General features: G+C 59.1%; 2 protein-coding genes across 5 annotated transcripts; both read left to right on the top strand.

Moving 5' to 3' along the window:
* Positions 1-3,819: 3,819 nt before the first annotated feature.
* ENPP7 (ectonucleotide pyrophosphatase/phosphodiesterase 7) lies at positions 3,820-13,560 on the top strand. Of its 4 annotated transcripts, none has more exons than XM_051797390.1 (6): positions 3,820-4,089; positions 5,320-5,465; positions 6,225-6,845; positions 7,432-7,672; positions 8,495-8,593; positions 9,889-13,560. In XM_051797390.1, the coding sequence occupies exons 1-5, from the start codon at positions 3,843-3,845 to the stop codon at positions 8,581-8,583; spliced, it is 1,344 nt and encodes a 447-aa protein (XP_051653350.1). In that variant the 5' UTR covers positions 3,820-3,842; the 3' UTR covers positions 8,584-8,593; positions 9,889-13,560. The 4 variants fall into 4 exon arrangements, with proteins under 4 accessions (XP_051653350.1, XP_051653348.1, XP_051653349.1 ...); XM_051797388.1 differs by having other exon boundaries at positions 9,626-13,558; XM_051797389.1 differs by having other exon boundaries at positions 9,653-13,558.
* A 568-nt stretch (positions 13,561-14,128) lies between these two features.
* Positions 14,129-18,296, top strand: CBX2 (chromobox 2). The gene is made up of 5 exons (XM_051797375.1): positions 14,129-14,200; positions 14,287-14,330; positions 14,852-14,917; positions 16,427-16,496; positions 16,965-18,296. Exons 1-5 carry the CDS (start codon positions 14,129-14,131, stop codon positions 18,294-18,296), a joined length of 1,584 nt encoding a protein of 527 aa, XP_051653335.1.
* The last annotated feature ends 5,296 nt before the right edge of the window (positions 18,297-23,592 follow it).

Raw genomic sequence — 23,592 nt, forward strand, 5'->3', positions numbered from 1 at the left:
AATCCCATCCCCGATCCCGGGAGACGCTCCCGGCGCGCGGGGCTCCATCCCCGATCCCGATCCCGATCCCCATCCCCATCCCCGATCCCCATCCCCATCCCCATCCCCATCCCCGATCCCCATCCCCGATCCCGATCCCCGATCCCCATCCCCATCCCCGATCCCGATCCCCGATCCCGATCCCCATCCCCGATCCCGATCCCCGATCCCGATCCCCATCCCCGATCCCGATCCCCATCCCCGATCCCCATCCCCATCCCCGATCCCCATCCCCGATCCCCGATCCCGATCCCCATCCCCGATCCCCATCCCCATCCCCGATCCCCATCCCCGATCCCGATCCCCGATCCCCGATCCCCATCCCCGATCCCCGATCCTGATCCCCATCCCCGATCCCCATCCCCGATCCCGATCCCGATCCCCATCCCGGGTCCCCCCCGATCCCCGATCCCGATCCCGATCCCCATCCCCGATCCCGATCCCGATCCCCATCCCCGATCCCGATCCCCATCCCCGATCCCCATCCCCATCCCCGATCCCCATCCCCATCCCGATCCCCGATCCCCGATCCCCATCCCCATCCCCGATCCCCATCCCCATCCCCATCCCCGATCCCCGATCCCCATCCCCGATCCCGATCCCCGATCCCCATCCCGGGTCCCCCCCGGTCCCCCCGCCGCGGCCGCACAGCGCCACCTGGCGGTCGGGCCGGCGCACGGACGCGCTGAGGATGGGGGGGGTCCCGGGGGTCGGTCCCGGGGGTCGGTCCCGGGGGTCGGTCCCGGGGGTCGGTCCCGGGGATCCCTCCGAGCCCCCCCGCGCTCGGCGGCACCGCGGCTCGGGCCCGTGGCAGGTACCACGCAGAGCGTCACGGCCCCCCAGGTCCCGCCCGGCTCTTTGCTGCAGGGGCTCAAGGAAACGGGAGATTTGGGGGGTCTCTGCAGCCACCCCCGCGCTGGTGAGTGGGTCCAGCTCTGCGGCCAGACCTGCACGGACACCGCACTGCCTCATCGGCTCCCGCATCCACACCTGGTGATGCCCTCAGGGAGCAACAAGGGAGCAGTTTCCCGGGGGTAAGACCCAAACTCTTCCCCGCCAGTACCGGCATCCACATCCTGCCCAAGGAGCCCCCCCCGCGGCACTCAAAGCCTCTTCTCCCACCTCCTTCCTCTTTTCTAACCTTTCCAAGCTGCTTGGCTGGAGCACCTTCCTCCCTCCATCTGCTTCAGGGCTCGGGCCAAGTCCGGGGCTGCTTCTGGTTCCATCCAATGCCCTGTCAGTGCTGCTCTGCTCCTGACCTCGGGGCTGTTACGATACCCATCACTCCACGCAGCTGTCCCAGGTGCATCCCATCCCCAGCAGCTCCACGAACCTCCCCCACCGTCACCCCAGACCCCCCAGGTGCAGCACTCCTGTTCTGCTCATGAGGCAGCTTTAACCACAAGGTCCTGGCACAGGAGGTTTATCCCTTTGAAAATGAAAAAATAAAGAAGGAAACCAGCCCAGCCCCTGCCTGCCCAAACTGCTCCCTGGTACTTCCCTGCACTGCCCACGTGTCCACCCGCCCCAGGGAGCTGTGTGTTTGCCCGTGGGGTGCTGAGCACGTCGCTTTTTCCAAAGGCTGGAATCAGGCTGGGCCCCTGAGTGGGGCACTTCCACTGGTGGGTAACTTCTCTGGGCTCCTGGTCTCTATTTTTTAGCCCCTTCATCAGTCTTCATGGAGTTAATTGGGGCACAAGTGCAGGATGGACAGTGCCAGCCCCAATGTGCTTAGCAGGGACCATGATCCCCACTGACCTGCTAAGGCTGATACCTGGTGATGCCCTCAGAGTTCACGCCTGTTCTCAGGAGTGTTTCCAAGGATGCAGGATCACTGCTGTCAGCATGGAGCCCGTGCTCTGGAGGATGCTGAGCAGGGACATGGTGGGCCCAGAGCAGCCCCAGCCCCTCGGGCACATCCACACACGGAAGGAGCTCCTGGGGCATCCTTAGTGCCAAATCAGCCGGTTTGGGTGGGACTGGCAGTGTCCCCAGGCAGCACGGCCAAAGGTGATGTTCTTTATCAGTGCTTCGTGCTCCTCAGAGCAAAATGTGCTTTGAAACACTCCTGATATCAAATATTCCTTGGAGATTAGTGCAGTGCTTCCTTCTAGCTCATCTCTTCCCTCCCAGCAGAGCCGATGAACACGATACGTTATCAGGACCTTCCCGCGCTGTTAGCAGTGGCACAGGGACCTGGTGACCCACCTTGGAACAACACACTGAATATAGAGGAATTTCCAAGAGCTTAGTAAATGATAATATCTTTATCATGTGAGCCCTTTAAACCCTCAGTTCTGCCAGGAGCCTCTGTCCTCGATGAAGGACAATATCGGACCCAGGGCACTGATAAAAAATAGTTCCTTGAGTAAACAGCAGCGTCAGGCTGGAGAGAGGAGTGCTGGGCTGGCAGAGAAAGGTGCTGGACTGGCACAGAGGGGTGCTGGGCTGGCAGAGAAAGGTGTTGGGCTGCCATCAGTCCAACACTGATGCCCTCTGTTAGCAGAAGGGTTTGGCTCAGGGCTCGAGGCACAGGGCAGGATCCATCCCAGTGTTTCCACTGTCTGCAAACAGAATGTCCAAGGCTGCACTCCCAGCTGGTGTTTGCCATGAGGTCCCTGGTGGGAATGCTTGGACCACTCACAGTGCCCTTGAAATATTATCCTGTGTCACACCAGGGAAACACACACAGGCAAAGAGATGCTGATGCACCCTGAGGAATTGGTCCAGATGGGAACACTCAGGATGCTCAGGGCTACAAAGAGACTGTCATTCATCCAGAAAGGACGAACCCATGTGCCTGAGACTCCTCTGCCCAGCTCAGCCTTGGAGAAAAACACCCAGAAATGACCCCACCCAGTGCTGGGGAAACTGGTGGAGATGGCTCTGCTTGGCGAGGAGGGGATGCAAAGCACCTAGGAATAAATCTGGACCTGAGTAAAGGGACACCAGCAAAGACATAAAGGTTGGGAGTTCAGAGCCCGGAGAACTAGGGCAACCTCTGTTATATAACTCTACAAATGCCTTAAACTCAGTTTTGCTGAGAAATGAGTCGTCAGCAATGATTAAACCCCGGAGAAGCCATAAACCAGCAGATATTGATAACATGGGATGCTGATAGGGTGAAGCTCAGCAGTTTGTAAGTGGATGAGGGTCATCCACGGCGAGCAACAGAGCCCGGGCAGTGGGAGCTGGGCTGATGGGATACAGGGGCTTCAGAGCTGGGCTCACCCTCTGGAGCATCTCTGGGGGTTGATGCATGGCCAGGATCCAGGGAAGATCCTCCTTCCCCAGTGTTCAGCTCCACAAAGCCACACTGGAGAACCCTGGGTAAATCCAAGCTCCTCCCTGATCCTCTGAGCCCCCATCCTGAGGTGGACGAGCAGCCCTGGGGGGGGTGAGTCGCCTTGTGAGGCCAAACTGCTGAGCACAGGGCAGGGCACTGAGAGCCAGGAGTGGGGAAAGGACACCACAGTGGGCTGAGAGACATGGTGGTGGGGACCTGGGGGGCTGTGCAGGCCAGTTCCCAGCCTCCCACCACACCAGCAATCCTTCCCATTCATGCACACCAACACAGCACCCACTGCCTCTGATGGAAGAGGCAGATTTGGCATTTGACCCATCAGGAAATTTAAGCCGATCTACTGCAGTGAGACACAACCAGAGAGGCTCTGATACGAAGTGCTGGCTGAAGCCATGCACCCCATCAGCAACTGCAAGATTAGATAAGGACTGAACTTAGTCCCATCCCACACATATTAATGTGAGCTCTCCAGACATCTGGGCTATTCCTGTTCAAGGGCATGAAGATGCTGCCATCACTGGGGCTGCTGTTTGCTGCCCTCTCCTTAGCAAGGTGCATCCCCCTGCAGCAGGCACCCAACCGCAGCAAACTCCTCCTCGTGTCCTTTGATGGTTTTCGGTGGAACTACGACCAGGACGTGGACACCCCCAACCTGGACACTATGGCTGCAGAAGGGGTGAAGGCCAGGTACATGACTCCTGCCTTCATCACCCTCACCAGCCCATGCCACTTCACGCTGCTGACCGGTGAGTAGCCCAGCCAGAGGAGCTGCAAGGAGGGCTGGGGAAGGGCAAAGTCAAGGCTTATGCATCAGTGAAAGACACACTGTCAGGAGCTCCAAACCCAGCAGCACACAGAGCTTTAGAGCAGAGAAAAGGCAAGGGCTGCGAAAATGGTACATTTAAATTAGACAGGAGGAAAAACTTCTTCCCTGTGAGGGTGGTGAGGCCCTGTGGCAGCTGTGGCTGTCCCATCCCTGGGAGTGTTCAAGGCCAGGTTGAATGAGACTTGGAGCAGCCTGGTCTAGTGGAAGGTGTTCCTGCCCATGGCAGGGAGGTGGAATCGGATGGTTTTTAAGGTCCCTCCCAACTCAAACCACTGTGGGATTCCATGAACTGAACCTGTATTTATCAAAGGTAAATAGTGCCAGAGCAACCTGACAGCCTCCTTTGGTAAGATAAATTATTTTTTAAACAAGGGAGATGCTCTAAATTTAATCTCTCAGGACTTCAGTAATGCATTTGATACAGTGCCACATGGGAAATCATTAGTTAAGGCAGAGAAGATGAAGATTAGTACAAAATCTGTAACGTGGGGAACTGAGGGGCTATGGGAAGAGGATGCAGGGGATGCTGAGAGGAGACTGTCAAGCTGGAGGGAGGGCACCAGGGGAATTCCTGAAGAATCGATTTTGGAGCCAATCTTATTTAAGATTTTAATTAATAACCTTGGCATAAAAGAGTGGAGCATGCTAATGAAAACTGCTGATAGGCAAAGGCAGGGAGGCAGCGTCAACACGAGGGAGGACGGGGACATCACGCAGAAGGGACTGCGCAGTCCTTGGCACCAGTATAATAAAAATAGCACAAAATATGAGAGTCAAAGTGCAAATCTCTCCTTTCTGATGGGAACTTCTCCTGCTCACTGACCTCATGGGTTTAGGTGAACATGGGATAACAGAACCTGCCCGTGCTGAGAGGGCAGGAGAAAATGCAGGTGGCACCGGTGCCTGGCTTGGTCCAGGTGAGACCCACCAGATACCAACCCACGCACATGGGAGGTGGCATTCCCACAGCACCTCCTTCCCTGCCCCAGGACCCCACTCTGTATGAGGCAGTGGGAGGAAGGGGCAAAGGGAGAGGTGGGAGGGGGAGGCCGAAGGTCCCCACTGACCCAAGGCAACCCATCACCCAGCAGAGGGGTGAGACCTGCCCAGCACAGCCTGGCTCACCCCCTGCCCCTCGTCTGTCCCACAGGGCGATACCTGGAGAACCACGGGGTGGTCCACAACATGTGGTTCAACACCACCACGGGTGTGAAGCTGCCCTACTACACCACACAAGGCATAAGCAGCTGGTGGGACAACGGCAGCCTGCCCATCTGGATCACTGCCCAGAGACAGGCAAGTGAGGCACCTCCTCACACACACCAACCCTGCACAGACCCACCCCACCTGCCATCCTGCAGGAAAAGCTACAGGCAAGCCATTATCCCTGGTGGTTGTGAGTTCCCAGCCTCCCTGAGAATGTCAGGCTAATTAGACCAGCAAAAAACGGAAATCTCCAGACACTGGCAGGAATAATTATGATCGTTCTATTAAAAATAGCAAAAAATAATAGATGCATTTCAGCTTTATTAAGACATTAATGAAACAGGTTGTACTGTTCCTGTTTAAAGAAGCCTCAGCCCCAGTTCCTCAGGGAACATCCTGAGTCCAGGGGTTCCATACACCTCAGGGCACACCCAGGGCAGGGGGGTGGCAGCCCTGGGGGCCAGTTCCCTCTTCCCTGGGGCCTGCAGCAAGCCCAGCAGGCTTTGAATCTGGCTTTAAGACAGGACCTGAGACCTGGCCCAAGACATATACCTTTTGCCCATATTTACCTGCCAAAATGCCTCCTCTGATTTCAACAAAACACAACTTAATGTCTTGATGATAAAGAACCAGAGAGCCCATGCAAGCTGCAAATGGGTCACTGATTCCAAAGTTCTAACTGGTGTTACTAACACAGTGAGAAAACCAGTGTGACAGGGCAGTGCCTTCAGTTAATCACTTTTAATTGGCAATGAGCAAAAAAATCTCATTAGGAGGTAGCTGCACTGACAGATGGAGGGACACTGCCAAGCAAGTTCAGGGGAGTTTATGGAGTGTCTCCACTCACAGGGTTTGAAGACAGGCTCTATCTACTTCCCTGGAGGAAAAGCAAAATACCAAGGGGAAGAAGTGAACAAGAAGTTGGTGGAGCCTGCCATATTCAGCTACAGCAACGAAACCAACTGGAGGCAGAACATTGACACGGTCATGGAATGGTTCACAGTGGACAACCTCGACTTCATCGCACTCTACTTCGGAGAGCCAGACTCCTCAGGACACAAGTTTGGCCCTGAATCCACAGAGAGGAAAAACATGATCGAGCAGGTGGACAGAACCGTCGGTTACTTGAGGCAGCGTATCCGGGAAAGTGACCTGGAATCAAACCTCAACCTCATCATCACGTCTGACCACGGCATGGACACCGTCATAAAGACCAACGAGATTCTTATCCGGACCATAAACAACTTCACGTTCCAAGACATCGACTTTGAACTCTTAGATTACGGACCAAACGGACTCCTGGTGCCAAAGGAGGGGAGATTAGAGCATGTGTACTCAGTCCTGAAAAACGCCCACCCGAACCTGCACGTGTACAAGAAAGAAGAGTTTCCGAAGAAATTCCACTATGCCGACCACCCTCGGATCACCCCACTCGTGTTGTACAGCGACCCAGGATATGTGATCCACGGGGTAAGGTGTATGCACAGCCATATTCTACTGTCCTTTGGGATGAGCCTCTCTCCTCCTCTTCCTCTCACAGCACCCTAGCACTCACCCAGCTTTAGGCCTTTGTGCTGATTGGTCTCCCTAAAAACAGATTGAAATTCAAGCTCTTTGTGTAAAGATCTTCTCTGCTGTTGAGAAGATAAAATGTCCAGAAGCCTTGGGGTAGGACTTGCATGAATGCAAATCTCTGTGTCAGGATCCTCTCCTAGCCTGGCATGAAGGGAAGGTCCAATGTTAAGGCCAGCAGGCAGCTTCCCATTGGAAGCTCCTCAGTACAACAAAATTTGGGTGTGCTGATGTTTAGGGAGGCAACGTGCAGGATGTAATTGCTTGGGAAGGGTGTCTGAGGACACCTCCAGCTGCTGCAGAGTATAACACTAATAGATCAGCTTCCAAAACCGAAAGGAACCAACCAGACCATCAAACCCTGCAGGAGCAGAATGGTGTGTGCGAGGTGGGAGACACGGGGGCACCCAGCAGTGCTGCTGCCCCCGGGGCCGTGCTGGGGGTGGAGGGGTTGGGGTGCTCACATCCTCACTCTCCCCTCCAGAGGATCAAGGTCCAGTTCAATAAAGGGGAGCATGGTTTCGACAACGAGGACATGAACATGAAAACCATCTTCCGTGCCGTGGGACCGGCCTTTAAGAAGGGGCTGGTGGTGGAGCCCTTCGAAAGCGTCAACGTCTACGCCCTCCTCTGCGAGCTGCTGGGCATCACCCCTGAGCCCCACGACGGCTCCCTGGAGGTCACCAAACCCATGCTGCGAGGGTCGGAGGACACTGGGAGTGAAGGTGGGCACCGGGAGTAGCAGCAGGCACCGGGAGCGGCAATGGGCAGCGGGGGTGGTGGCAGGCACTGGGAGCATCAGTGAGCACCGGGAATGGGCACTGGGAGCAGCGGCAGGCACCGGGAGCTCACACCGGGAGCTCACACCGGGAGTGGGCACTGGGAGCAGCGGCAGGCACCGGGAGCTCACACCGGGAGTGGGCACTGGGAGCAGCGGCAGGCACCGGGAGCTCACACCGGGAGTGGGCACTGGGAGCAGCGGCAGGCACCGGGAGCTCACACCGGGAGCGGCACCGGGAGCATCAGTGAGCACCGGGAGCTCACACCGGGAGCGGCACCGGGAGCGGCACCGGGAGCATCAGTGAGCACCGGGAGTGGGCACTGGGAGCAGCGGCAGGCACCGGGAGCTCACACCGGGAGCTCACACCGGGAGCGGCACCGGGAGCTCACACCGGGAGCATCAGTGAGCACCGGGAGCTCACACCGGGAGCTCACACCGGGAGCTCACACCGGGAGCATCAGTGAGCACCGGGAGCTCACACCGGGAGCTCACACCGGGAGCATCAGTGAGCACCGGGAGCTCACACCGGGAGCGGCACCGGGAGCGGCCCCGCCGGGATTCCCGCGGGAACAGCGACACCTGGCGGTCGCCGCCGCCCGGCGGCTCCGGGCCCCGGCCCGTGCCCCTCCCTCCCTCCGCCGCCCCCTCCGCCGCTGGGGCCCCCCCGGGCTCGGTAACCGGGCAGGGGTCACCGTGTCCCCGGCACCGGGACGGGGGTGCTGCCCCCGGGGCAGGGCTGGCACTGACCCCCCTCTCGGCCCTGCAGGTTCGGGTGCTCCTCTCCCTCCTGCCAAGAACCTGCCGCTGATGCTGGGACTTGCTCTCGTTCTGGGATGCTGGGGAGGAGTTTTCTAACCCCCATCAGGTAACTGACCCCAAGGACCCCTGGAAGGACTCCTGCTCGGGCAGACGCGGGGTCTTCCCGGGCACTGTGTGTCTGTGGAACTGCTGGCCACAGTGCTGGGCTGGCCATGGCACCAGCCCGGCTCTAGTCAAGGCAGCCACCTGGCCTGGGAGCCTCAGAGGCATCCCAAAGTCAATCAGTGCTTCCAGCCTCTGCTCCAAGAGCCCTGGTCACCCTCAGCATTGTCCTACCTGTCTTTCTGTCCCTTATGGCTGTGGACAAAAATGGGAAATGCCACCTATGCACCCCTGAGCTCCAAACCCACAGCCAGGATGGGCCTGCTCACACTGCACCATGGCAGCACTCCTGAGACCTGCCCCATCTGCAGCTGAGTTACCTCTTGGGAGCTCTGTGAGGGATGGTGATGTATTTTGGAGAGACAAGGAATGTGGCCGTGCCAGGGCCAGGACCCCCCCCAACTCACAGCAAACTCCCAGCCCTGCAATTGCCAAACCCCAGAGCTGTGCAGAGCCTGTTCAGTTGTGCCAGATTCACGGGACCTGCTCCACAGCAGGGCTGAGGCAAAAGGCCTTCATACAAATCCAAACTTCCCTCTGCAGGAAGCAGCCCAGGGTCCCTCAACCAGGCTGTATCTTAGGGGACAGCAGGACACCCCCATCCCACAGGCCCAGTTCTGGCCCTTCCAGCAGGGCATTCCAGCAGCCCCAGACCCACCCCAGATGCTGCGGTGCCTTTCCCCAACCCTGTGCCTCATCTCAGGGGCTCGATAAACATCTGTTGCCATAGAGACTCACTCACTGTATCAGCTTCACCCAACGAGATGAAACAAGAGCCGCACCCTCAGAAAAACAGGAAGAAAATGTTTGGCTTGAAGCCGTGCTGGGGTGGGGGTCAGGGCGGCAGCAGCAGCGGGAGGCTCTGAAAGGGGAGCGTGGCCAGTGCTGTGCACACCGTTGACACTGATATTAATGACAACAGTGCACAGAAACCTTCCCAGCTTTCCTGCTGGTGACCTTGGGACTTTCTGTGCAGGTCAGCACATCCATGCCCATTTTACAGGAGGAGGCAGCCAACTCCACTGGGAAGTTAGTATCCTGGAGATCCCAGCAGTCTGCAGAGCTCAGAATCCAGTGGTGCCAGGCTCCATATGCCCCCATGCCTGTAGTCCTCAGGGTGCTCCAGTGGGTGTGGAGCAGGATCACAGACTCATGGAATGGTTTGGGTTGGAATGGACCTTAAAGCTCATCTCACTTTAAGTCCCCTTTCCACTTTAAGTCCCCTTTCCACTACACCAGGCTGCTCCAAGCCCCATCCAACCCGGCCTTGGACACTTCCAGGGATGGGGCAGCCACAGCTTCTGTGGGCAACCTGTGCCAGGGCCTCACCACCCTCCCAGGAGAGAATTTCCTCCTAACAGCAGTGAGGAAGGGACTGTCCTGGAGGTATCTGAAGGAAGGTTTCCGCTGCTCCTGAAATCACAGGGTTTGCCATGGGACACACCTCGGTGTGGCTGTTTTCACGTGGAGTGGCAGGACATAAAACACTGGACACAGTACTTGGTCTTGATGCATTTCCAGCACGGAGCATCGTTCGATCTCTGTGCCTCTGAGACCCGGCCCTGCTCCTCCGTCCCCCCTGCCTCTCCCGGTGCCGTGCCGATGTCCGGGTGTCCCGGTGTCCCGGTGCAGTACCGGCAGCCGGCGGCCGGGGGCTTCCGAGCCGCGCTCACAGCCCGGCATTCCCGGGATCCCGGCACTGGCGGTGGGAGCTTCTCACGGTAAACCCCCCGCTCAGAGCATCTCCCAAAACCCGTGGTGCCCGCAGTCACCAGCCGCTCGCCCAGCACTGCCCGCTGCCCCGGGGCCATCAATCCCCCGGAGAGGGACCCGCTCCTCGGTCCTGCGGGACAAAGCCTGGGAACCATCTCCGGCAGCCGCCGAGCCCGGGGCACTCCCCAGCACCCACCACAACGCACAGGGATGCTCCAAGTGATGCCCTGGAGATCCATGTCACACACTGCAATCTCCTGGTCCCCTCCTCCCCCCGACAAAACGCTCCAGGATGAGGAATGCTCCAATGTCCCAGGCCAGATGGGTGAGATGGATCCCTTCCCCCGTGGGTGCAAGGAGGTTTAACCCCACGGATGCACTGAGCTGTGACAGCCCAAACTGGCTGTTGCCCCTCTGCTCTGCAGCCCAGAAGCCATCTCTAGCCCAGCCTCTTCCCAGGAAAATCCAAAACTGTCAAATTTTGCATGTCCTTTGAGTCTTTGCCAACCTTTCCCACTGCTCCTCACACCTTGTGCACTGGTACCATGGGACATTTCCACCAAACATTTCCCGATGACAAAGCTCAAAGTCCAGCCTGGCCTTGTCCAGACACAGCCACTGCCTGATCCCCACATCTCCCCCCGCCCTCCCATTCCCACATAATTCATTCCCCGTTGCCCCCCTCTCCGGGCTGGGGGTCACACGGCAGGGAGAGCCCTGCTGTGTATTGCATCCCAATTTGCCATGCATTTCCACACCATTTGCTTCCCTTTCTTTTTCCTGCACTGGGAAGCTGCTCACTGCCCAGGGGTCCCAACTGCTTCAGGATGGGAAGATAACAACAAACATACAGGGACACATATTTATTTATGGAACACAGTGTGCGGGGACACTGCTGCCTCCCAAAATGCCCGGTCTGGGGGTGGCACGTGCCCCTGTGATTCCCACATGTGGCCGTGGGGTCCAGACATGATTCCCACGTGTGGCCAGGGACCACCCCATCCTGGAAGCTGCTCAGCTCCTTACCCGGCTGTGGTACTCAAATGATATGCAGATCTCTGTGCTTTAATTGGCTGATGCCTTGGGAAAACAGCCACCATTTGCCCACAACAAACATGGCCACCGTGGCCCAGTCCAGGGAGCAGCACAGCCCTTCTCCCTTCAACAGGCAAAGGGGACTTGGCTCCCCGTCCCTTCCTCTGACAGCAAACCCCAGCCCTCACTACCTAAATAACGCAGGAAGCGCAGCATTCCTGGGATGTCTGGCGTACTTGGGAAAAGCTACAAAATCATGTTCCACCAGATTAGTTCAGGGGTCTGACTCTCATTTTTAAGATGCCAAAGGTTTTCTTGGTGGTTAGTGAGTTTTTTGGCCCCTCTGTCACTTTGCTTGGCGGGAACATGAGGCCAAGCTATTCAGTGTGTGTTCCTGGGTTTCTCTGGGAAGGTGACGCCTCTCTCAGGGATCAGAAACACTGAACTCAGCCTAAAGGCACTTGCAGGTGGAGCCGCAACTTCGGCAGCAGCTGGGGGAGCATCTCCTCACGCCCCAGTCAGCCCCCCAAGCAGTGCAGCTCCTGTGGTAGCTCCAGCCAGTGATGCCCAGGGAAGCTCCGTCACTGGGATGGTCCCCTCTGGCTGACTGAGTGGCCCACTCTGCCAGGGGTATAAAGCAAGGAGCCCACAGTAGCCCAGGGTTGCCCAGGACCAGTTCCCAGTAAACCCCTGGGGACAGAAAGGAGATTTCCAGCCCAGGAAACAGCACAGCCCTTTTCACCCTCAGCTCCCCATCAGTGCAGAGACGGGAACTAGACATGTGTGGTGTGGGGGCTACACAGAATTAGACACTGTGCAGGGCTGGCCATGAGGGACCAGGGACAAAGCTGTGAGCACAGCCCCCCAAACACTGATCATGTGGTCCACAAAGACTCCTAAATACCAAGGACTGCTCCCACTTCCGACTTCCAGCCCCTCACCAGCTCAGCGAGCAGCGGACGGAGCACCTCTGCTCACACCAGCCTTCCCTTCCTCACCCTGGGAGGGGAGAGAACAGCAACCCTACTCCTGTGTCCTCATGGGGAGCACAGGGACTCCAGCACAGAGGGACAGCTGGGAGGGGAGCCCACCCAGCATCACCTGAACTGGGGCTCATTCCCAACAGTGTTCATCTCTCAGAGCCAAATCCCTGCAGCCAGGAGGGCCCCACATGCTCCTCATCCCTTGAGAAGCGCCCACGCCGCCGTGATGCCAGAATGTCTGTGCACAGCTCAGGCATACAAGGATGGGAGGTCACACAGGGCTTTTTCCTAAAATCTAAGAGGTGCCGCACACAAAGAGCCGAGCTGGTGGAAGGTAAATGCACTCAAAGAAAAAGTGCATTGCTGTGTTCCAATTCTGTGTCACCCTCGGCTAAAACAATGCTCCTACAGCTCTCCTGGTCAGCGAACGGCCACGGTAATTGTCAAAGAAAACAACGAAAGGTGATAGTGCTCGACCCAGGACAACCCCCGGCATTGACCCAGCACCCCAGGCACATCGCATCCTGCAGCCCCCGGGTCACCTCCACTCCCTAATGAAGCGGCTGGTTTCCCCTTCCCTCAGGCGGGGGGTCCACTGTGGTGACATTCCCCCCGCAGCGGGGACAGCCCAGCACGCCCGCTGCAGCTCTAAACGCTTTTCTAAACCCAGCATCGCTAAATCCAGCACCACTAAACCCGGCATCGCTAAGCCCGGCATCGCTAAACCCGGCATTGCTAAACCCGGCATCGCTTACCGGAGACGGCAGTGCCCGGGGTGCGGACGAGGCCCCGCGCAGGACACCCCATGGCCCGTCCGGCTCCCGCTCAGTCCCTGCACGCCGCGGGCACCCAGGCGCCGGGGCGAGGGCAATTCATATCCCTGCGGCTCCCGCACGGTTAACGGCAGGCTCCGGGCCCGCGGAGGAGAACTCCCTGAGGTGCTGACTCATCTTCTTCCATGCCTGTAAAGCACCATATTTCATCCTTCCACGCCCACAGCGCACAACCGCCGTGCAGCAGCTCCTCACGCCGCCCCGCACGCCCCGGTGCGCGCGGTGCCGGCGCGGTCGGTGCTGCCGCACCCCCGGTAGCGCGGCTCGGGAGGGACCGTGGGCCGGGCGGGACCGGGCTGCGAGCCGGCGCCGCGCGAGGGTCATTAACACAACCGCCCCCACCCAGGGAAAGCCTTTATTCTATTATAATCAACTCTTGCAGAACGAAAACGTGTCGGCGCTGCCGCCGCCTGCTCCGGCCCGGCGGGGACCGGCGGGGGCTGCCCCGGCCCCGGGATGCTTTGTCCCCAGGAGGGACCCCGGCTGCCCGGGCGGGGGACTCGGAGCCCGTGTCCGCGCAGGATGGACCCCTCGTGGGGTCGGACCGGAGGGACACCCCCGTGGGCCGGGCCGGGGGACCCCCCCCCCGCGCTGCCCGGGGGAACAAAGCCCCGGGCCGGGCCGCCCCATTGTCCCCGCTCCGGCCGGGCAGCGGCCGCCCCGCGCGGGAGGAAGAGGAGGGGTCGCCCGCAGACAATGCCTCCCCCCACCCCCCACGCCGGATCGCCCCGCCCCCCGCTCCCCATTGGCCGGTCGGGAATTTGGGGACCCCCCCCCGCCCCTCCGCCGTATTGTGCCGGGGGCGCGCGTGGATGTGGGGGGGTGAGAGCGCGCGCGGCCGCCGTCGGGGGCGCGCCCGGGGGCTCCCCTTGTGTGTGCGTGTGTGTGCGCGGGGGTGTGCGCGGGGCCGGGGCCATGGAGGAGCTGAGCAGCGTGGGAGAGCAGGTCTTCGCCGCCGAGTGCATCCTCAGCAAGCGGCTCCGCAAGGTGGGACCCGCCGTCCCCGCCGCCCCCCTCCGCACCCCCGCGCCCCCCGCCGCCGGTAACGCGCCTCTCCCCGTCTCTCTTCGCAGGGCAAGCTGGAGTACCTGGTCAAGTGGCGAGGCTGGTCCTCCAAGTGAGCGGGGCGGTGCGGGGCGCGGGGCTGCGCGGTGCGGGGCGGATCGCGGAACCATGCGGTGCGGAGCGGGGTGCGGGGCGGGGCGCGGGTGCCGCCCGCCCGGCCGCTTTTGTTCGGGTCGCGCCGCTCCTTTTGTTTACAAATAAGCGCGGCCGGGCCCGGCCCTCCCCGCTGCCGCGTGGGGCTCCGCTCCCACCCCCGGGCCGGGCCAGCCTTCCCCAGAGCCCCCGCACCCCCCGGCCCCGCGCCCCTCGCCCGCCCTGCCGAAACCGGAGCTCCCCCGGGATGCGCGGGGCTCGGCTCGCCCCGCGGCGGCGTGGCCGCCCCCTTCCCGATCTCCCTCCCCCGGCCCCTCTCCCCCTCCCGCCCCCGGCTGTGCCCGTCCCCGGTGCGGGGATGCCCCGGTCCAGGCCGGGCCCGGTTGTCCTTGGATGAACCCCCCGGTGCTGGGCCGGTACCGGGGATGGCGTGGGGGGGTCGCCCCCCTGCTCTGGAGCAGTCCATGTCCTCTGTTTCAGACACAACAGCTGGGAGCCCGAAGAGAACATCCTGGACCCCCGGCTGCTCCTGGCTTTCCAAAAGAAGTGAGCAAACTCTAAATATTTCTAAGCAAACTATAAAGTTAATTAACTTCTAATTGGCTGCGCGTGCGGTGGAAGTTGTGGAAACAACAGCCTGGAGCTGGCTGGGCCCTTTGTGGCTGGGCCCTTTTGTTGGTCCCTGGAGTCACAGTCCAGGTCCACCTGGGGCGGCTCTGCCCAGGCTGGACAAACGCCCAGGGTTCGTGGCCCAGCTGTGCTCTGGGTGCAGCAGCAGCACTTGGCACAGACCTGGGGCTCCCCGTCCAGCAGCCACAGACCCCCGAGGGGAGACAGTGCCTGGGCTTGGAAGGCTGAAACAAACTTCTGGAGGGTGAAGCTCCGGGAGGGTGAGGGAGTAACAGAGAAAATCACAGAATCAAAGGATGATTTGGACTGGGAGAAACCTTAAAGCTCATCTCGTTCCACTCCCTGCCGTGGGCAGAGACACCTTCCACTAGCCCAGGTTGCTCCAAGCCCTGTCCAACTTGGTCTTGGACACTTCCAGGGATCCAGGGGCAGCCACAGCTTCTCTGGGCAACCCATGCCAGGGCCTCCCCACCCTCCCAGGGAAGGATTTCTTTCCAATATCCCATCTAACCTACCCTCTGGCCATGGGAGGCCATTCCCCCTTGTCCTGTCATTCCAGGTCCTTGTCCAAAGTCCCTCTCTAGCTCTCTTGGAGCCTCTTTAGGTACTCAAAGGTGCTCTGAGGTCTTCCTAGAGCCTTCTCCAGGGTGAACAACCTGGATGGCTGAACAAAATGGTGTCTGTCCTCTGTCAGGGCCGTGGCTCCTGCCCAGAGCCAAGCTGGGAACAGCGATTGTTCCACAGCCTTCGTGTCCCAGGAATCACACACGGAGGAGAAAGAATAACTGGCTATGGCAGACACAGAGCTGCCAAGTATTTTGGGTCCATAATAATAAAAATCATAAAAGTTTATTATAGGATTCAATTATAACTGGTTTGTGGATTCCATTTTTTCAAGATTAGGATCTGGTGGTGAGTGCAGACAGGACTCAGGACTTAATCAACCAGATTTGTTACAGTTTAACACAGTCCTGTTTAAAAGGAGTGACCTGAAACATCACTGTATGAGCACCTTGGCTTTGCCACCTTTGGCCTCCAACCTGGGCCACCACGGCCAGACCAGGATGTGCAGGAGAGATGGAAGGAGCCCAGCAAGGGAGGGAACTCACTGAGTTTGTAGGGAATGCATTTGCTGTTCCTCTGCTCAGCTCTGCAGGGGTATAACCAAGGCAAGGTTTAGTAGGGCCAGGGATGATCCTTCCCTTTGCCTGATCCCCTTGTACCAGAAAAACAATAAATCTCACAAAAAATTGGAAAAGCCACAGATTTGGGGTATGTAATGCTGTGTGGTCCATCACTGATGCTGGAAGCTGTGGGAATGTTACTGATGCAGACAGGGATGCTCTCCAGTCCCTGACTGCCTCAGTTTCCCCAGATGTTTTTTTCTTCCCTGCAAACATTGTCCTTAATCCTTGCTTTCTTCAGGGAACATGAAAAAGAAGTGCAGAATCGGAAGAGGGGCAAGCGGCCCCGGGGCAGGCCCAGGAAGCACGTGGTGAGTCCTGGCAGTGGTGGGAATCCATGGCTGTGACAGTGCTGTAGGGGCTCTGGCCTTGGAGGGCACGGGAGGGGGGTCTGCCCAAAGCCCAGGAGGGGCTTGGCCTTGAGTACAGTGAGGGCTCAGCAGTGCCTCCAGCCCCTGGGTCAGGGGGTTGTTGCTGGCAGTGATAGACAGGTTGGTGATAATGCCTGTGAAAAGAACTCCTCCATCACTGCTCTGGTGATGGTACAGGAGATGGAAGAATTCCCTGGCACTGGTCCAACTTGGTATCTACTGCTGACCAATTCTGTGCTCTGTGCTCCCTAACTCATCAGATCAGCTAACGGATCCCTAAAGATCAGCTGTGTGGAGAAAGAACCTGTGGTGTCTGAGGCCCCTGGCCAGGCTGCCCTGAAGGGTTTGCAATGCCCATGATGGCTCTTTGGCCACTGCCCTTAACTCCCTGTCTCTGTTGCTTTGCAGGAACCAGAAATGCCTGCAAAAACTAAGTCAAGTAGCTCCTCTTCCTCCACATCCTCCTCTTCCTCCTCCTCTGATGAAGAGGATGAAAGTGACCTGGAAGCAAAGAGAGGTCCCCGCAGCAGAGAGACACACCCGGTGCCACAGAAGAAAGCTCAGATCCTGGTGGCAAAGCCTGACATGAAAGACGCTTCCAGGAAGAAGCGTGGGCGGAAACCTCTTCCCCCGGAGCAGAAAGCAGCTCGAAGGACTGTGAACCTGACAAAGGTGCTGAAAACATCCCGGAAGGAGGTGGGGGGCAGTGCCAAGCTGGTGGGGAAGCTGCAGCCTCAGCACAGCACACAGGGCTCGGGCATGGCCGTGCTGAAGGACCCACCAGGTGCCTTGGCTGGGCTCAGCTCAGGAGGGTCAGCAGAAAACCTGCCCAACATGATGAAGAGCGGCTCGACGAGCCCCAGCCAGGCCATCAGCTGGCAGAGCTCCATCGTGCACTACATGAACAGGATGTCCCAAAGCCAGACTGCATCTGAGAGCTCAGCTCTGGGCAGGCTGGCACTGAAGGCACAGGCGGCCAGTAAGAGCAGCTTAGGGCTGGACTTGAAAATGAGGAGCCAGAAAGGCTCTGGGGAGCTGGGGCTCAACATGCAGGGACCCAAGACTGCAAAGGCTCCCGGCAGTGGTGCTGGAGGAGACCAGAAATCAGGGTTTGCTGCGGGAGGCCAAATGCTGCCCAACGGCAGCAAGACGCCAGCGAGCTCATCTGGGGCCAGCGTCCAGGCAGCCTCCAGCCAGGAGCTGAACCTCCAGGCTCTGAACCTGCAGAGCGTCAAGAATGGGCCGAGCGTGGCCGGCGGGAGCAGCCTCCCCCGGCACCTCTGCGGAGCCCTGGCCAAGGGCTCGGGTGGCGGCACGGCCAGCGGGGGTGCCGGCGGTGCCAAGGGCGGGGCGGCGGGCGCTGGGCTCACCGCTGGCAGTGCGCTGGCAGGGGGGGATGGCAGCAAGAGCAAGAAGCAGCCGCACCGGGCAGGGGACAGGGACTTGGCCAAAGGTGGCTCAGCCGGCACACAGGAGGGACACGCGGAGAGCCGCAAGCCCTCTGCCCTGTCCGAAGTGAGCACGGGCGAGGACACCAGCTCGGATTCAGACCGGGACTCGGCTTCCTTCCCGGGTGTGGGTCAGAACATGTCTGTCTCCATCCAGACCAGCCAGGACTGGAAACCCACGCGCAGCCTGATCGAGCACGTCTTTGTCACCGATGTCACCGCTAACCTGATCACAGTGACGGTCAAGGAGTCCCCCACCAGCGTCGGGTTTTTCAACCTACGGCAGTACTGAGCCCAGGAGTGTGAGAGAAGGGAGAGGGTCCTTCAGCCTCACCCTCGGCTTTGCCCAGCTCTTCCATCAGGTTTTCTTTCTTGAAGTGAATGTGGAGACCTCGTGAGACCTGCTGGGACTCGTAGCTGGAGAGGCTTGAGAAAGACGTGGTGAAACCTGCTCCAAACTGCCAGCGAGTTGTGGATCCCCCCGGCTCCTCTCCATCCTTTTCTGAAGCCGTGCCCTGTGTGGGGGTAGCCAATGCCATTCTCCAGGAGCCGGGACACTGGTGCTGCTGGGGGTGTCAGGCTGGCAAGTTTTGAGCCAGGCTTCACTGCACACAGGTCTCTTTGCTTTACAGCTTGAAACAGCAGATGCCAAGGTCTGCAGCTCACTGACCACGGGGAGGTGTGGAGCTGCCATGGGCCAGGCTTCCACCTGGGAGAGGACTAGGAGATCCTCTTCTGTTCTCTGGGCTCCCCATGGATCTATCTGTGAGCTGTGGGGAGACACAAGTCAATCCAAATGAGGCAGCTGCTGCTCCCAGCCCTTGGGGCTGTGGGGGGGTGGCTGCATTTGGGGGTTTTTCAGGGTACACTCAGCCCAGCCACCCCCCTGGGCGAGGTCATTTCCAATGATGGGAAACCCACGACGTTTTCGTTGGGGTTTCCAGCTGATAGGGAACTACTGTTTACATTTTTTATTAAGGAAAAATCTTTTTTTTTTTTTTTTTGATGAGAGAGGGAAATAAACCCAGTCTAGGATAGGTTGAGTCCTGGATGCCACTAACGGGATGGGCAGCAGAGGTGCTTTTTTGGAGAGTGCCTCCTTTCTGCCCAGGGAGGATCCTGCCTTGGGAGCCAGAGAGATCCACTGGTTTCCCTGCAGTGACTTGACTTCCAGAGGAAAGTGAATTTCTGAGTAGCCCAGGGAGCCTCTGTGCCACTCCTCTGCCTCATCCCAGCATCGCCACTGTCTCTGTCTCCTGCTCAGCAGTTTCCAGGCACTCGTAGGCACTGAGCTGGGGAATATTTTTAAAGTCTTGCAGAACATGCAAACCCTTCCAGCAGCAGGTAGGTCAGTGCTGGGGCTGCTGGGCACCTGTGAGGTTGATGCTGTAATTTGGGACAAGTGAGTCTTCCCCACCATAGCCCAGCTGGACCTGCCTTGGCTGCTCCCTGGGTTAGATTCACACTGATCATCCATGTTTTTGTTCAGATGGAAGGCTCAGAAGCTGGACAAGGACACCTGCACAGGTGGGGTGGAGCAGTGGGAAGGGGAAGGAGAGGATAGGGAGAAGGATCAGGGCCAGGGGGTACCTTGGCCATTGTTCTCTGAGGATCTGGAGCCCTCAGCAGTTGCTCGCCTTCCCTTTACTGTCCCAGCAGCTGGGATGTTCCTTTTGGCTTGGAATTGCACCCAATAATGGCTTTTTCACTGCAGTATTTTCCCTACTGCAGATTTCTACAAGCCAAAATTAGCAGTGGTTCAGGCAGAGTTTAGTAGCATTCGAGGTCATTTTAGTTCTGTTGGTGCTGAGTTCTTTTCTTGGAGGTGATGAACAGCTGGTGGCTGCTCGCTGTCCTGCGTGGTTTGGAGGTCCCCCCAAAGGGATGCCCCACCAGGGGGTCACCAGGAGACTGACCTGGCACCAGGACAGGCATCTCCCTTCGCCACAGGCAGGGCCACTCACAGTGTCCTCACACAGGAGTGATACGTGGACCAAACTGGGGGTACAGGTACTTCTGACCTGCACCCCCGACACAGCAGCCCCCCCACCATCACAGCTGCTGCCACTGCCTGGCAGTGGGGCCGTTCTCAGGTGAAGGAAACCCTGCCTATGCTGCCTACTGGTCAGGGATGGCTGGATTGCTGTTCCCTGAGCAGCAGCTGCAGGCTCTGCCCGGGCAGAAATGCTCCAGAAATGCTCTCCCTCCGCTTTCAGATTTAATCCCCAGCTGTCCTGTGGGTTGTGGTTTGAGTTTTGTGTTGTGTAGCTGAGCATGGTGTGATGTGGGGTGGGTGGAGGCGGATGGTGCCTCACTGCAGAACCTGTACAGGTTTCTCAGGCAGCCCCAGCTCTGCCTCAGCACAGCCTGGAATGTCCCCTGGGCAGCCTGGGGCAGGGGACACACGGCCCCCAGCACCACACTGTGTGCTGTTCTGTGGGGGAAGGGGCTGAGGGGAGAGAAGGGAACACTGGCCATGGAAGAGGTTCCCAAGGACAGTTTCTGTCAAGCTCCACGATGCCAAAATGTCACAATCTGTCCTGGTTTACCTTCTAGTCTTTTACTTTGCCAAACGACCTCCAAGGAAGCTTTGTCCTCTGTCAACAGAAACCAGTGTCCTAGGCATGGTCTGTACTGGGCTCTTGTGCTGGGGATAGGAGTGTTTTGGGAGTAGAATCAAAGAATCTGGGAGCGCAGGGGTGACACTCTGCCCCACACACCAAATGTTTGCTACTTGGCCTTTGCAAATCCAAACTGATCAATGATGTGCCTTTTGGACCGTCCTTATCTCAGCCTTGTCTGCGACACCGGTCCCACGACAGGTTTGTGCCTATGCAAAGCGGGGTGGCTACAGGGTCCCAGGGCCACTGTGACACCCGTGGGGAGAGGTGTCCTGGTCCCCAGTGAGACACGGGGCTGTCACACAGAGCCCTGCTGAGGGGAAGCCGGCCCAGCAGGGATGCTCTTGCCTGCAGCAATCGGATGGGGAGATTGGTTTCCCCAAGGGGGAAAAGACATCTGAGGAGGCCCCAAGCAGCTATGAGAGGGCAGGAGATGAGCTGTGAGAGCGGGTGCTGTGCTGGCTGCACGCCAGCTCTGAGCTTGCTGCTCCCTCCAGAGCCCTCATCAAAGCTCCCACGTGTTTCTCCATGTGGGGGCTTGCTCCTGCCTCCTGACTGGACAAAAAGTCACTGGGCCTGAGCTTGTGCCCAGGGGTATCCTGACAGCAACCCTCCATCACCCACCCTTCCCAGGTAGGTCCCCTTCCAGCAGCGTGGGACTCTGCTGTGATCACTTGCTATTGTGCCTTTTGCTGACCAGCTGGTTTGATTCCAAAGGTCTAAGGATGGTGAAAATGATAATCCAGGATTTTTTCTGACCTTCAACTCCCCACATGTTTCTTCCCTAAGCCCTTCCTGAGCCAGTGTTCCAGGTTCTCCCAGCAGTGCTGGGGTGTCTGAGCACACGGTTCCCATTGGAGTTTGCCTCCCAAAGGCACATCATGTGAGTGATTTATTGGAATCTTTTGTGGACAGGGGTTGGAAGCTGGTGCAGACCCTGGTTTGCACCAGGGTCCATTAGGATTCAAGGTGTACTTTTTTTTTCTCCCCCTTTTTTTTTGAGTTTGCTGCTATGGGTCGGTGTATTCAGCCAGGTATCAGACAGGCAATTGCAGGTTTGTCACTTGTCATTTTCTAAGGGGTTTCCGATGTGGGAAGTCCTGCAGTATTTGTATATTGAATGGATATTTTCTCCAGGCGTAATCTGGTTAAGCATCCTTGTTGTTTTCCATTGGACTGGAAGAGGTGGCTGATCCAGCCATCTTCCCGAGAAACTGAGTCTATTTTTATATATATATTTTGTACCAAAAAAATACCTGGAGTTCATGGAGAGATGGAAATAGTTTAGGGGTTTGGTTTGTGTTGAGTTTCTGCGCTGGTGTGTGCCTGAGTGTGAAGGGCTCCAGAGCCAGGAGAAGGGGTTTACTGGCAGAAATTGAGGAATGGGTGAAAACAAACAATTGTTCTTGTAACTTGTGCCAGTCACTGCTCTGATTTGTACGTTTTAATTAAAGAGAGAGCCAAATCGGTCCTGTATGACACTTATAATTGCTTTAAACTGCAGCTGTTTGTTTGCTTTTATTTTCCAAGAACAAAAGTCGGAGATGTTATTGCCCTGGGAAAGCATGAGGGCTGTGGGAGCAGGGCCGGGTGCTGGTCCTGCTCCCCCCCAGCCTCCCGGCCCCTCCTGGCCCCTCGCTTGCTTTCCCTGTGCTGTTTTCCAGTGTTCCTGGACGCTAACGCTAGTGTAGCCCCCAGCTCTAGGCTGCTTTTAATTTATTTGCAGGAAAACACTAGGAGATGGTTACGTCGGGTGGGGACTTTCGTGTAACTTTTCCACTGTTCTTTTTTAGCATATCAATAAATATTTTTTTAAACTTTTCAGCCTCGTGTGGTCACTGCTCTGGGAGCGCCCCCGCCCCCCTCCCCGGGCATTACCTGAGGCCACCCCGTCCCCGGGGCACCGTGTGCTCGGCCGGGGCTGCCGCGGGGCCCGGACGGGGATGTGCGAGGCGGGGGGGAACAGGAGCCGGGGAACCGGAGCGGGGGAACGCCCCTGACTTCCCTCCGGGGGTCCGGGCAGGACGCGGCCCCTCCTGGCCGCAGGTTCCCCTGGAGCTGGAGCTGCGCCTGCACCGGCGGGGAGCTCACGGTCAGGTGCTTCTGACCGTTCCACCGGGACCGGGACCCGCCGGGGTTCGCGGGACGCGCCGGGCCGGCCTGGCCCGCGGAGGGCGCTGCGCGGCCGCGGAAGGGCGCGGGCGGCGGCCCCGGGGCTCCGCCGTCGGGATTGCCGTCGGGCGGGAGCCGAGCCCCGGCAGCCGAACGCCCCCCGCCCCGTCCCAGCCCCCGCCCCCACGCCCACCCCGCGGGGCCCCGCGGTCCGTGTGAACGGGCCCCCCCGCCGGGCCGGGGGAGAAAGGCGCCATTGTGCGGCCCTTCCTCCCGCTCCTCCGCGGCGCTGGCAGCTCCCGCGGCGCGGGGTCCGCGCCCCACCCGCCCGAGCAGAAAAAGGAGGTTAATGAGGACACGGCTTAAAAAACCCACCAAACCCCCCGCCCCGCGCTCCCCCTCGCCTCCGCGGCCGGGGCGGGTTTGCACACAAAGGCCGAGCTCGCCGGGCAGGGGCCGCCGCACCCCGACCCGCACCCCCGCCCGCCCCGTCGGAAGGGCAGAGCGCCGCGGCACCGGGCAGCGCCGGGGCCCGGCCCGGTACCGGAGCGGCGGCCCCGGCGCTGTTCCTCGGACGGGAATCACTCACGGCTCCCGCAACCACCCCGTCCGGGCAGCGCAGGACCTCCGGGGGGACGCCCGGCCCGGTGTCACCTGCGGCCGGGGGCGCCCCCGACTCCCCCCGTCCCTTCGGGTCCCGGCCCCAGGCCCTTACAACCACGATTCCTTGTATGGAGGGGGGATACAGGGCCACCCGTCCCGTCGGCGCCCCAGCACACACCACACAGTGTTCCCGGGCACCCCCCGGCCACACAGACCCCCTCGCCCCGGGACCACAAAGGGAAGCCAGACACG

This window comes from Manacus candei, unplaced genomic scaffold (genome assembly GCF_025592945.1).
Source record: "Manacus candei isolate 608988 ecotype Guabito, Panama unplaced genomic scaffold, ASM2559294v1 h1tg000047l, whole genome shotgun sequence".
Classification (NCBI taxonomy): Eukaryota; Metazoa; Chordata; class Aves; order Passeriformes; family Pipridae; genus Manacus; species Manacus candei.

Excerpts from the sequence above, each read along its gene's own strand:
- CBX2 (XM_051797375.1), top strand. The coding sequence starts at position 14,129 with ATGGAGGAGCTGAGCAGCGTGGGAGAGCAGGTCTTCGCCGCCGAGTGC. Across the intron at positions 14,201-14,286 it reads TCAGCAAGCGGCTCCGCAAG|GGCAAGCTGGAGTACCTGGT; the intron begins GTGGGACCCGCC and ends CTCTCTTCGCAG. Across the intron at positions 14,918-16,426 it reads CTCCTGGCTTTCCAAAAGAA|GGAACATGAAAAAGAAGTGC; the intron begins GTGAGCAAACTC and ends TGCTTTCTTCAG.
- ENPP7 (XM_051797390.1), top strand. The coding sequence starts at position 3,843 with ATGAAGATGCTGCCATCACTGGGGCTGCTGTTTGCTGCCCTCTCCTTA. Across the intron at positions 4,090-5,319 it reads CCACTTCACGCTGCTGACCG|GGCGATACCTGGAGAACCAC; the intron begins GTGAGTAGCCCA and ends TCTGTCCCACAG. Across the intron at positions 5,466-6,224 it reads GGATCACTGCCCAGAGACAG|GGTTTGAAGACAGGCTCTAT; the intron begins GCAAGTGAGGCA and ends CTCCACTCACAG.